Genomic DNA, 13,111 nt, shown 5'->3' with positions numbered 1-13,111 from the left:
TATAGTTGAAATCTTATAATATGAATATCCTTCACTTAATGCTGGCCAAAAATAAAATCCTTCACTTGAATAACTTCCCCCTCTTCTTCACTTCATTCATTTATCTCGAAGTTTTAGCTATGGAGTCCCCCCCCCCCCCAAAAAAAAAAAAACCTGAAGCTGTTAGTTATAGAGTTTGCACTTTCGGAGATATAAGTTGTTACCTGGTAGCAAATTACTTAAAATACATTATGGCATTGTCTGAGTTTCGGAGTACTCCAACCACAGCCCATAAACACTTGATCCGATGGCACGTCAAACATTTCACCCAACAATCCGTTTAAATAACCATCATTAATATATGAATATATGTTTTTTCCTAATTTATGTGGTCTAGAAGTCACTACATGCAGAAACAACAGCCTTTCGTAATGTTCCGGCCTTGGTTTCACACATGGCGAGACGTGAGAGGGGTTCTAAGTTGCGAGGAGGATCTGGTGGGACCAACCCTTTCCCAAACGTTATCCTATCCAGAAATCCCCTGCAATAGCTTTTCTGGCTGGAAATGCTCTTTGAAATCTCATGGATCACATTCAAATCCTCTCAAACGTACGCAGTTCAGGCTTTTTTCGCTTCAATCCCCTTGTCGCTTCTTCTTGTGCTTCCTACGGTTCTTACTGTTGCTATTCCATGAAATGGGATCAATATGCTGCTGGCCTTGATCACTTTGGCACAAAAGATTCCGTTTTTTCTGTTCATCTTCAAGCTTGAATTAATTCTTACTGCAATTGAAATGATGGGTCACTCATGTGTGCTGGAATAATGATGGGGTTATCGTTTTCCAGTTTTATCTGCGATTTCTGGGTTATCATGGTTTGGATGAAAGGATGAGCGGGACATCTGTCCTTACCCAAACCCATCTCTTATCACCGCCGAAGAATCCACCCCAAAACGTTGAATTCAGATTCAGGCACAACGAGCAGAAATGCTTGTCTCTGCTGAAAAAATGCAACAGCATGGAAGAATTTAAGCAAGTTCATGCCCAAATCCTCAAGTTGGGCTTGTTCTGGGATTCTTTCTGTGCGAGCAATCTTTTAGCTACATGTGCCCTAACCAATTGGGGAAGTCTGGAGTATGCTTGCTCAATCTTTCGTCAAATCGAGGAGCCTGGTAGTTTTGAATTCAACACCATGATCAGAGGCTACGTCAAGAATATAAATTTAGAAGAAGCTTTGCTTCTTTATGAAGAGATGCTTGAAAAAGGAGTTGAGCCTGACAACTTCACTCACCCACCTCTTCTCAAGGCATGTTCTCTTCTAGGAGCTCTCCAAGAGGGAAAGCAAATTCATGGATTTGCCCTTAAGGTGGGTCTTGAAGATGATATATTTGTACAGAACAGTTTGATCAGCATGTATGCAAAATGTAAGCAAATAGATCATGCTCGTGCTGTGTTTGAGAAAATGGATGAGAAGAGCATAGCTTCATGGAGTGCTATAATTGGAGCTCATGCAAGTGTTGAAATGTGGCAGGAGTGCCTGGTTTTGTTTAGTGATATGAGCAATGATGGATGCTGGAGGGCTGAAGAGAGCACATTAGTCAGTGTGCTCTCTGCTTGTACCCATTTGGGTGCTCTTGATCTTGGAAGGTGCATTCATGCAGTTCTGCTAAGAAACATCAGTGAGCTCAATGTCATTGTTCAGACTTCATTGATTGACATGTATGCCAAGTGCGGATGCCTCGAGAAAGCGCTTTGTCTGTTCCAAAACATGGCCGAGAAGAATCGATTCTCTTACACTGCGATGATATCTGGGCTTGCCATGCATGGACATGGCAGGGAAGCTCTGAGAGTTTTCTGGGAAATGCAGGAACAAGGTTTGGCACCAGATGATGTTGTCTATGTGGGCGTGTTAAGTGCTTGCAGCCATGCTGGTCTGGTCAATGAAGGTCTACAGTGTTTCAATCTCATGCAATCTGCGCATGGTATTGAACCAACAGTTCAGCATTATAGCTGCATGGTGGATCTCATGGGGCGAGCTGGGATGCTGAAGGAAGCCTATGAACTCATAAAGAGCATGCCGGTAACACCAAATGATGTGGTGTGGAGGAGTCTTCTTAGTGCTTGTAAAGTTCATCTTGATCTAGAACTAGGTGAGATTGCTGCTCAGAATCTTTTCCAGATGAACTCTAGAAATCCCAGTGACCATTTGGTGCTGTCAAATATGTATGCACAAGTTAAAAGGTGGGATGACGTGGCAAGGATCAGAAAAGAAATGGCTGAAAAGGGCTTGATTCAAACGCCTGGGTTTAGCTTGGTTGAAGCAAAGAGAGAGGTCCACAAGTTTGTCTCACAGGACAAGTCTCGGGCACAATGTGAAAGAATCTATGACATGATTCACCAAATGGAATGGCAGTTGAAATTCGAAGGCTATACGCCAGATACATCGCAGGTGTTGCTTGATGTAGATGAAGAGGAAAAGAGGGAAAGACTGAAATATCATAGTCAGAAGCTAGCAACTGCATTTGCACTAATTCATACATCTAAAGGATCTCCCATAAGAATATCAAGAAACCTCAGGATGTGCAAGGACTGTCATACCTACACCAAATACATTTCGATGATTTATGAGCGAGAAATCATTGTAAGAGACCGCCATAGGTTCCACCATTTTTATAGAGACTATTGGTAAATCTCTTTATATTCACATTCGAGGGGCTGTGATTCATGGGTAGATTTCCTGTTTACACGTCTCATGTTATATTCTCAACAGATGATTCTCATTCCGTTCATGAGATTAGAGATTGGGGAATTGCTGAGCATATTGTTTTTAAATGCTGTTACAATTTCTGGAATCCAGGGAGGTCAAACAGAAGAGTAAGAAGAAAATAAGGTCGGAACATAGTTTTGACCATAGCCATTCAACACAATTCTATTTCAAGTTTCTGAAGTGGTTTGCACATCAGAACATTCAAAGATCTTGGGCGACGAATTGGAGCATTCAACACAGAACTTGTAAGAAGAGCAGAGACAATTAAATGAAGGGTTCCTTTTCACATTGTACATTTTTCAAGAATACAACGGATATCAATCTTATTATCCGGTCATCTTTTTCCTCATACGCAAAAGAAATTAATTCACCTATTCTAGAACACATTCCTTGCAAATATTTTGCGGTCATTTGCGATATTTTAATTCATGGCAATCAGCTTATTCAATATGGATTGCCGACACAGCTGATGTGATTTCATTGGTTCGTGGGTCAGCATTCTCTATAGAAACTCCACGAGGATCTTCTGTAACAAGCAATGCAAGCACATCGAGTGAACCCCAAACTTTTGATACGTTTGTGCTTGAACCTCCTAAGGTGACAGCGAAGACTGCATCAAATCCTCCTGCTCCTGGAACTCCTGCCAGCAAAACCCCTTCCAAGTTCATAGTAGCGTCAAGAAGTCGTGTCTGTGATTCTGGTTCAATCTGTATATTTTGCAGCTCATGAGAATATTGGACTCATAATTATTAAATTGCTAAGCTAATCAACCAGGAAAGCAAATGTGAGTGTATCTTCTCTGTGATTACACTTGGAATAGAGCATATAAAAGCTATGAGTCTTCCAGTTACAATATTTATGCTCAAAAAACATAAACGCAATTCAAATCCCATGTTAACTTTCTTGAATCTTAATTGATTCAGTATTTGGGCAATACACATTATTTATGGAATTTTTCCAAGTCCATTATGCTATAATTAGATTTGAAACTCTCACCCGGACACATCCTATTCAATAGGATTCCGATAGCAACTGGCTATGGGAAGGAAAATATCCAATAAGTTCCCGGGTTAATCAATCCCAAAAAGATCATCAAATATTAAACCCACTCATTTCCTCATGAAAAAAGAAGAAGAGAGAGACGCAATATAAATCAAGGGTTACTTTTAAATAGGGCAAAGTCTCACTACCCTTCTTAAAATATAAGAATGAGTTCACACCAGTTACGATCAGTTTATTATTACACCTGGATATAAACTTTACAAGGAAATCGGAGTCATGTAAGCAGGAGACAATAAACGTGCACTGGTTTGGTAGAATGAACTTACAGGAACACCAGCGGCCTCACCCACTGTGCGCATATGATATCTAATTTGAAGCATCGCATCTTTTGCTCCTAGCAGTGCTTTAATAACTGCTTCTTTGTTAGGTTCAGAAGCTTGCTCAATCCACTGCTCATGAAGTTTGCATTTTAAACATCAACAGCCAAAAAGAAAAAATCGAGAGTCAAGAATCAAAGCCACAAGATAGCAAGGAAAACCAGAGATAGAAACTCAACATCAATTAAAAAAGGCCTCAGCCATGATAGGTCACATCTATAGTTACAAAGTGCCCAACCTGAAATTGAAATCTGGCTACAATGGCCGCAAAATCTAGCACAGGATTTTACATAAATAATTTTGCCTTCTTCGCCAATGCACTTCTAGTTAACCACGGTATTAATTTGCATTATGGACACAACATGCGATGACTGGAGCAGTTTCTTTTACCCAATCCTTCGTTTTTCCTTACCAAGAATACAATTGTAAAAAGCTCCATGCCCCATCAAAAACAGGAGCAATGAAATTTAGAAGTTACCAAAAAGATATCACCATAATTATGTTTATTGGGAGCCATGAGGCTTACAATTTTAAGACATTAAGCTAACACCCTGTATGAGGCAAACCAAGAGGGATCATTAAAAACTTAAAATTTTGATGTTATATCTGATTCTACATCCTTCCTTAGAGTTTTTTTAATTTTATTATCCTATATTGAATATGATCACCGCTAAGAAGTAAGCTTGGGGTGACAGTCTGAAATGTCAATCAGTTATGTTATATTTTGATTTCCAAATCACCTTATTAACACAATTGTAAATGAGCTCAGAAATACCTTGTCTGATCTAAGCATGCTGCAGCTATCAATTACATATTTATATGCATCCCATTGTTCCTTTGCTAGTCCGCTTAACAATTTCAGTTGCATTTCCAGAGCTGAATTTGCTTCTGACAGCCTTCTCCACATTTCCTGAGATTTATGAGGGTCTGACTTTTGCCATTTTTTGACAGAACCTACCATCGATGGTGTGGATGAACCACCAGTTCCTGGTTCTCCTAGTAACTGAAGAGAAAAATATTCAGTACAATATATCCCATATGCTTCAGACTGTGGGTATTGACTGAAAATATTCTGGTGTGTATTATTCCAATATGAACAGTACAATATATACAAGGTGGGCAATAATTACGAGGCAGAAGATAAGGGATATACACAATCAGGGAGATCCTAGGGATATTTTGCTAATTACAGAATAAGTATAATAATGGAAAATATTAAAGAACTTGAAAGTTTATCAGTGATAAAATAATTATTGTTCCCCACGTCATTATTGTTCTACACAACACGGAGGATCACCCCTGATTTAAAGTACACCATTCTTGCCTCTACACAGATACTAGATGTAATTACAGAGAAGTGGATGTTGGTAAATAAGCAGAACGCAAGTATCAAATGAAAAGCTGCTATCTAATCAGTGAAGTGTCAGAGGAAATATAAGAGGTTAGGATACATTTGGTAGCCAAAGGCCAGAAGGGTGAATTACAGAGAGATAAAGGCATGCATAGAACAGAAGGCTCAGAAAAACCAAGAGGGATATTCAACAAGCGATTTAAAATTCTACATTTGATATGCGGTTCATTACTATCCTTTTCATTTCCATTCGCAGAAGGTTTTAGTTAACCATGTTATATTAGGGATTAAAAGTAAAAGTACATAGCAATATAGAACCCTCATCACTCACAAAGGAAAAAGGGAGATAGGAGAAGAGGTAAGTATCCAATAACACGTGCAACTGTCGGACACACAGATATACACAAGAGCCAACATATGTGAAATTGAAGTTGCTTACAAGAGTCATCAAGGGAGGTAATGAAAACTCAGTCCTCTCATGGTCCCATTTTCCTTTCAAAACATTAGTGATAGCCTCCAATAGAAACCCCGCATTTGCTGAAACCTGCAATGTCAATAACAAGTCAACAAAGTTAATGATGTTTGTGGAGCGTATTTACTAATTTCAATATAACATTAGGCCATTAAATAAAGAAAACAAACAACACGAGCATTTTAAAAAGTTTTCCCCTTAGAATGAGCAGTCTAAAATAATGGGGCTAATGGCAATAATTGTTTATGAGAATTGGAATAATGCCAAAACTATATTTAACCAATGCATAGAAGTAATGAATGATCAACAATTATGGCGCTGATAGCATGAATAAATTCTGCATAGAACAAATACAACAACAACAACAACAAAGCTTTATCCCATTAGGTAGGGTCAGCTACATGGATTGTACGACACCATTGAGCCCCATCCAAAGCCAAATCTTCGGATAGATTCTGCATAGAACAAATACTGATTAGAAATCTAGAACACATAGGTGTGACCTGAGCATAAGAGATCACTTCTGGTGAAAACCGCACATAGCGTTGACTGCCATAGACAGCTGAGCTAACATCAAACCCGCTGCCTACTTTTCCTTGTGCAATACAATGAGCAGTTTGAGCTATTTTATGCACCACATCAAGATCTTCAATATTCTTCCTTTCCTGAGGATCGTTGGATAAGGAGAGCCTTACAACTCCAAAGTAATGAAGTAAAGCAGAAACCACAGCAGTTGTCATTGCTGCAGACGAGCCCAATCCAGTTTTGGCTACTTCAGGTCTGCAGCTTGCTCCACTAGCATCCTCAATATTCAAGGTTATTGAGGAAAATGGTGGAAGGGTGGCCAATGATTCTGACGTCAAAGGAAGTCCGTATCTTTCAATCTGCCAAAGAATTTACTGGAAAATTAATTTCTTAATTTAATCTTTTTTATTTTATCTACTGTTCAAGTGGTGGAATGTTAAAGAAAAAGTCTTGCAACCGGGGGGAAGGGATGAGGGAGAGAAGATAAAAGGATCTACATATAAAAAATGGGAAAATATAAATTTTAATCCCTGAAATTTTCAACAACTCAGTCCCTATAGTTTCCTGACTTGGAATAACTCAGTTCATGTAATTATTTGATTCGATGAACTACAAGAATTAAGAGGCAAAGTTTAGAGACTAAATCAATAATTAAGAGAAATTTCAAAGACTAAAAGTTATATCTTCCCAAAAACAATCTTACAAAATACAACATTTAGTTGTTCATATCAGCAGTGAAATAATAGACATCAATTGAATTTTAAAACAAGGTAATGAAAACTACTCTAGAGACAGTCAAAAGACACTCTTAGGAGATGACCTAAAGAAATCATAAACAAGGGTAAATTACCAGGTTCCTGTATGAATAGAAATCATTACCACCCAAAATTGTAATATCAAGACCTGCATAACAAATCCAGTCAGAAAATCAGAAGTTTGAAGCTGCTTTCTAACAATAGAGAACAAAAACCATATGTTACCTAGCAAAAGTAGCTTATGCAATGACTCGATCTTATTCTTGTCAAATGTTGCACGCGCAGCAGCCAAAGAATATTGCACAGCATTCTCCACAAAAGGATTCCTTGTTTCACTGAAATAATGAGCCAGTCAATAATCGTAAGCCCACAATAGGTTATCCAACTCTGCAATCAAGCCACTGAAAGTGTCTAGTGCAGCAAAAAACAAAAGGAAAATTCTTTAGCTTAGACCATTCAAAATCCCTGTACTATAGTAAATGCATTGCTTGTTATTAATGAGGTCCAGAATTCAACTTCCAGCATTGTAAATGAATGAGTTTCAATAACGGCAAAGAAAAGATCAAATGAAGGCAAAAGCAACACATGAAACTTGCCTTGAAGAAACACATTGAATTTGAAGACTTTTGAGAGCAAATTTGTACATGCCTTCTCTGGACAGCTGAGGAGATGTTAATTTCACATCTGTCCATGCCTGAATGAAATGAAAAGGACAACAATCAGGTATAACTCAGCGCCACAACACATCTGTCCGTGCTTTTAAGCCGATGTTTACATCTTCTCTTTCCTTATTGGGTTCGTCTAAAATAAACAGCAATTGTGTATACAGATAGATCTGTTTCTTATTCGAACGCTTGCTGCCTCATCTTTGATCAAGGCAAGCGTCATGACAAAATTTCTAGCCATAACAAGACTGAAAGCACAGTATACTCCCCAGAATCTGGGAAGCAGAAAAATATTTGTCAAATCCAGATCATTTCACAAAGAACAATATGTACAATAATAACCCACCCACGCCCAGCTATCGGGTTTTATTTCCTCATAAAGTGGTTTCACGATTGCATAAAACCGGGCATTTGTACTGAGTACAAGCCCCGAGTTTGGTCTCTCTAATATGAGATAACCCCCGGTCATCAACACCTTCCCTGGAGCAGAAGCCACCCTGAGTCAACAAAGTCAGCAACAACAAGTTAGAGTACATTTACCTTCTTTTCTTGCATCGAGAGAATATGGGTGAGAGAAATCTGATCACTGATCACAAATCACCCTGTATTAACTCCAACACAAGAAAAACCAAAGCTAAAATTTCAGTTAGCGTTTACTTGTTTATAGCCAAAATCCCAATTTAATTGCATGCTTGCTCTGGTTAAGTTCTTTCAAATCATAGTGCCCGGGAACAAACTGGAGATGCGAATTCTCGGCGATGTGGATGGAGAATGAACTTACACAGCCATAGAGCTCCCACTACACATTTCAAGAACAACTGGAGCTGGAGCTAAAGCACCAAAATTTGTGGAAACTAGAAGGCAAAAAGTGCTTCAGCGATTAATGATGGAAGTTCAGAAGCGACGCCGATCTCAGTAACTGATTGGGCTGTCAGTCTCGTTTCGGTGGTTGTGGAGATGTCGAGCCTTGAACATTCAATACTTAACGAGATATGGTACTTAATAAAGAAAAAAGAAAAAAAAAAAGTTGAAGGAAAGAGAGAAAAATCCACGGGTGATTTTTAAAAGTATTTTTTAGACAAATTTTTTTATATATTTATTTTATAGGCCGTAAAATTATTTTTGAAATTATAATTTTATTTCTATTTAAACACTTTTTTAACTTTTTAAAAACAAATTTTTGGCCAAATAATAAATAAATGAAAAATAAAAATTAGCAAGCTGACATTTTAAGTTCATTGGTTTTGTGGAACAAAAAGAAAAACACGATATTCTTCTGGTTCTAAATATAAGACTCATTTTGTAACATTACAAAATGGGTTTTATATTTATGATCGGAACAGTAACAAAATTGTACTGTCATGTATATATATATCTAGATAAATTTAATAATAAAAAGAAATATTTGTTATTAAACAAAAATTACAAATATATAATTAGATAGGGAAAATGCAAAAAAAGACTACCAAAATAAAAAAGTTTGTAAATAAAGACCCATCATAATATTAGTATTGGTTTTGACAATAATAATATAAGTTTTGACAACAATTTTTATAAATTGGTCTTGTTTGAAATTTTTTTATTTCAGCGGTCTTTTTTCTTTTTTCTATATCATTTTTCCTAATAGATATTTTATATCATAACTTTAGAAACCTCATCTACCTCAGTCCAAAAATTTGACAATGTTAAATATATTCTATACATTGGCCATTTTGAATAAATTTATCTTCAACTTCATTATGATTTTTTTTGTGTGCTGTGATTAGATTATATTCAAGGCAATGCTAACTCAGGCCCTACGAATTCTAAAATGTGGAACTCATGAGATCCAACTCTTTTGTCTTTCGGCCACACGGGAGACCCAAAATAGCTGCACTGGAGGATTGATTAATAGAAGTTCATTAAAAAAAAAGTGTAATTATACTTCAAACAAGATTATTTTTAATAGAAAAATATTTGTGCCTATACAAAAAAAAGTTCATCAAAATGAGATTATGCTTTTTTCAGTTTTTTTGTGAAAAGGGGAAAATGGGGCAAGCATATATGTCGATGCATTTTTATATTTTTCAATTTTTTCTCCCATTAAATTAAATTGAACTATTATAACTAAAAGCGTCCACTTTTTCTTTGTAAAAAAAAAAGTGTCCGCTTTTTCTTGTTGGCAAAAATCCATTTTTTCCCACTTTTATTGGGTATATATAATACTGTTTCGAATCTTCGTTCCCAGCGCCAGACAACCAAGCTTGATTCAACGACCCTGTTTTTCTTTTTGGCTATCCCGGTGGGAAGAGTCGGGAGCCCTAGCGTCGGACCGCAGAATTGAGAAATTGAAGCAAAAATGCAGGTCTCTGGTGCTATCAGCGACGTATTGGTGGCACTCCCACCTTCGGGAGGTATCCGGCTGCCTGAATTTCGAAACCTGCATGCCTTTTCCGACGCCAAAAGTTTCCTTTCGGCGGGACTCTTCACAGTAAATTTCCAGTCTTTTCATCTGCATGCTCTTAATTTTTGCTCTGCATTTCTTATGGCTTTCTTCTTTGGCAGATTTTGGTAGCGCAGCTTGTGTTGGAAAATTATTCGTATTTAGTCTCGTATACTCTTTCTAGAAAATTGTCGCCTAGATAAGAGGGCCAGATGAAAAATTTCCTTGCAGTTAGCTGGCTATGACTTGGAAGTTTCAATTTTTTTACTGGGAAGATGTTGGCGGGGGTCTTTGAAAATTTTTATCTTCTCTTCCTTGTATTTTCAGCGAAACTGAACTTAATCTCCAGCCTTGTGTCGGCTGTTTTGGACAGAGAGATAGCCGAAATAAGGCTCTGAAATTTTGGCTATTTGAAATTCTGGATTTCTCTAGAGCTGAGGAATGCGAAACCAGCCTTGCATCTCATATTATGTTGCTTGTACATTCTTATGGACTGGAAAGCTAAACGTAGTTTTTGGTATTTAATTTGCTGTGCGCGCTACTTCGAAGCAAACACTTGAAACGTATTCTTTTCTATTGTAGACCTGTCCTTCAATTGGCACCTCCAAGCTTTATAAACTATACAACTGCCGGTCTAGAGGCTTAGTCCTGAAAGCATCAGCTAATTCAAATGATAATTCAGTGCCTGTTGCTCCCCTTCAATTAGAGTCACCAGTTGGTCAGCTTTTGGCACAGATTTTGCAAACTCATCCTCATCTATTGCCAGCAGCCATCGATCAGCAACTTGAGAACCTTCAAACTGATGAAGATGCCCAGAAGGAAGAATCTCCAGCTCAAGATATTCTTTACAAGTAAGTCCTTTATATCTGGTGTGAAAATAATTTTGCATCCCATTGATCAATGGGCAATAGCCTAATTGCTTGGACAGTTTGCTCACCTGATGGCTGGAGCAAGAAGCTGATGATGAGCCTTATCTGGGATAGAGTCCACCTCAACTGAATTTTTTGTTCATAAGTTGATAAATTAAATTTATTGAATAAGAGTTATGAGATCAGCTTTTGATCTGACCAATTGCTTATAAAGAATATCTGATTTATTGATCGATGATACAGAGACAGAATGTACTCCCTCACAGTCACATACACTAATTATGGAAATATATTGTAGTAATTTGGAATAACATACTGTGTTTAAGTTACAAAAAGAAGCCTGCTTAGGCGGTATCCTATTTTTAACATTGTGTCTCTTGTATTTTTTTTCTTTTATTTTTGGCTTCCCCTTGTGCAAATTGATACTTCTACTACCTGTTATCCAGGGTTATGAGCGTGTTTTCTTTACTGGGGACCTTTACCCCATTGTTTTTAATTGCTTTTGCTGGTAGGGAAATTGCTAGCTGAAGTGTTCTTACCTGCCTTAAAGACATGGACATGCCTTGATAAACCTTGATTTTGTTAAATCTGAATTTCAGGAGGATAGCTGAACTAAGGGAGAAAGAGAAGCGTGCAACATTGGAAGAGATACTATACTGCTCCATTGTTCAGAGATTTGTTGAAAATGGCATTTCAATGATCCCAAAAGTATCGTCAGCCTCCGATCCTACTGGCCGAGTGGATTTCTGGCCAAACCAAGAGCAGAAACTAGAAGCTGTTCATTCCCCAGAGGCATTTGAGATGATACAAAGCCACCTATCTCTTGTCCTAGGCGAACGAGTTGTGGTGGGTCCTCTTGAGACAGCTGTTCAGATTAGTAAAATAAAACTTGGCAAGTTGTATGCTGCTTCAATAATGTATGGTTACTTCCTTAAACGAGTTGATGAACGGTTTCAACTTGAGAGGACAATGAAAACCCTTCCTGAGGATTTTGGTAAAGCAGATGATGTGAGCTTTGAAGAACCATCACCGGCAAACAGGCTCTGGGATCCCGATTCATTGATCAGAATCCCTGCTTATGAAGACAACGATAGCATTGTGGAGGGAGAATATTACATAGAACCTGGTGAAGCCAAATCATACAGACTCAGATCTTATGTAATGTACTTGGATGGAGAGACCCTGCAGAGATATGCAACCATACGTTCTAAGGAAGCCATATCCTTGGTTGAAAAGCAGACTCAGGCCCTTTTTGGGAGGCCAGACATCAGAATCGCTGAGGATGGTTCTATCGAGACCCCTACAGATGAAACGCTTTCCGTCACTCTCTCTGGTCTGACCATGCTAGTTTTGGAGGCCGTGGCCTTTGGATCATTCCTATGGGATGCAGAAAACTACGTTGAATCCAAATTTCATTTTGTCAATAACTAGAATACTATCTTTGTAGATCTTTCGACTGCATGTTGTAGCTTGTAAAGCACGTTAATGTAAATGTAACATGGAGCATGTCTACTTTGTGATAACCCTGAACTCGAGAAGATCGTATGGCGTATAGCGAGTAAGAAGGAGGGGAAGTTCACAAAGGCAATCATATCATTGCAAGATGGGAAAATTTCAATTAAGGACCGAAGACAATTTATTTCAAATAGTCTCAAAACATTTTGAAATATTCTGAAATATTACTGCAGGATTAAAAGAACAAAATGAAATTAATTTAAGAGCAGAAAAAATGCCAACAGGGGTTGGGTTGAGTAGAAGGGGTTAGTTTTTCACAATGTGGTGAATCAAGGTTTGAATTCTCGCAGGAAGAGGTATTCATATTTAGTGTCTGATAGTGTTTTGAATATGATTGTTTTTAATACGAGGATATCTATACTTTAGGGGAAAAAAAGGCAGAAAAAATATTGTTACCTCTCAAAACTGAAGCTC

At 37.8% G+C, this 13,111-nt stretch overlaps 3 protein-coding genes across 6 annotated transcripts; 2 read left to right on the top strand and 1 right to left on the bottom strand.

Moving 5' to 3' along the window:
* Nucleotides 1-592: 592 nt before the first annotated feature.
* LOC114714143 (pentatricopeptide repeat-containing protein At1g31920) lies at nucleotides 593-3,073 on the top strand. The gene is made up of 2 exons (XM_028898845.1): nucleotides 593-2,705; nucleotides 2,835-3,073. Exon 1 carries the CDS (start codon nucleotides 867-869, stop codon nucleotides 2,664-2,666), a length of 1,800 nt encoding a protein of 599 aa, XP_028754678.1. The 5' UTR covers nucleotides 593-866; the 3' UTR covers nucleotides 2,667-2,705; nucleotides 2,835-3,073.
* LOC114714144 (phosphomevalonate kinase, peroxisomal) lies at nucleotides 3,009-8,837 on the bottom strand. Of its 4 annotated transcripts, none has more exons than XM_028898846.1 (10): nucleotides 8,673-8,837; nucleotides 8,238-8,388; nucleotides 7,823-7,920; nucleotides 7,452-7,561; nucleotides 7,322-7,374; nucleotides 6,450-6,830; nucleotides 5,914-6,018; nucleotides 4,899-5,126; nucleotides 4,073-4,195; nucleotides 3,009-3,451 (listed from the first exon to the last, which is right to left on the bottom strand). In XM_028898846.1, exons 1-10 carry the CDS (start codon nucleotides 8,696-8,698, stop codon nucleotides 3,185-3,187), a joined length of 1,542 nt encoding a protein of 513 aa, XP_028754679.1. In that variant the 5' UTR covers nucleotides 8,699-8,837; the 3' UTR covers nucleotides 3,009-3,184. The 4 variants fall into 4 exon arrangements, with proteins under 4 accessions (XP_028754679.1, XP_028754681.1, XP_028754680.1 ...); XM_028898848.1 differs by lacking the exon at nucleotides 8,238-8,388 and adding an exon at nucleotides 8,432-8,493 and having other exon boundaries at nucleotides 8,673-8,828; XM_028898847.1 differs by lacking the exon at nucleotides 8,238-8,388 and adding an exon at nucleotides 8,432-8,477 and having other exon boundaries at nucleotides 8,673-8,828.
* Nucleotides 8,838-10,128: 1,291 nt separating this feature from the next.
* LOC114714128 (UV-B-induced protein At3g17800, chloroplastic) lies at nucleotides 10,129-12,712 on the top strand. The gene is made up of 3 exons (XM_028898827.1): nucleotides 10,129-10,361; nucleotides 10,896-11,164; nucleotides 11,782-12,712. The coding sequence occupies exons 1-3, from the start codon at nucleotides 10,230-10,232 to the stop codon at nucleotides 12,611-12,613; spliced, it is 1,233 nt and encodes a 410-aa protein (XP_028754660.1). The 5' UTR covers nucleotides 10,129-10,229; the 3' UTR covers nucleotides 12,614-12,712.
* Nucleotides 12,713-13,111: the final 399 nt, after the last annotated feature.

Source organism: Neltuma alba, unplaced genomic scaffold (assembly GCF_004799145.2).
Source record: "Neltuma alba isolate B1F8T4 unplaced genomic scaffold, ASM479914v2 tig00011487_pilon, whole genome shotgun sequence".
Classification (NCBI taxonomy): Eukaryota; Viridiplantae; Streptophyta; class Magnoliopsida; order Fabales; family Fabaceae; genus Neltuma; species Neltuma alba.
This window is presented reverse-complemented; position numbering and strand designations above follow the sequence as displayed.

Excerpts from the sequence above, each read along its gene's own strand:
- LOC114714128 (XM_028898827.1), top strand. The coding sequence starts at position 10,230 with ATGCAGGTCTCTGGTGCTATCAGCGACGTATTGGTGGCACTCCCACCT. Across the intron at positions 10,362-10,895 it reads TTTCGGCGGGACTCTTCACA|ACCTGTCCTTCAATTGGCAC; the intron begins GTAAATTTCCAG and ends TTTCTATTGTAG. Across the intron at positions 11,165-11,781 it reads GCTCAAGATATTCTTTACAA|GAGGATAGCTGAACTAAGGG; the intron begins GTAAGTCCTTTA and ends TCTGAATTTCAG.
- LOC114714144 (XM_028898846.1), bottom strand. The coding sequence starts at position 8,698 with ATGTGTAGTGGGAGCTCTATGGCTGT. Across the intron at positions 8,389-8,672 it reads AGTGGGAGCTCTATGGCTGT|GGTGGCTTCTGCTCCAGGGA; the intron begins GTAAGTTCATTC and ends TTGTTGACTCAG. Across the intron at positions 7,375-7,451 it reads GCATAAGCTACTTTTGCTAG|GTCTTGATATTACAATTTTG; the intron begins GTAACATATGGT and ends TTTGTTATGCAG.
- LOC114714143 (XM_028898845.1), top strand. The coding sequence starts at position 867 with ATGAGCGGGACATCTGTCCTTACCCAAACCCATCTCTTATCACCGCCG.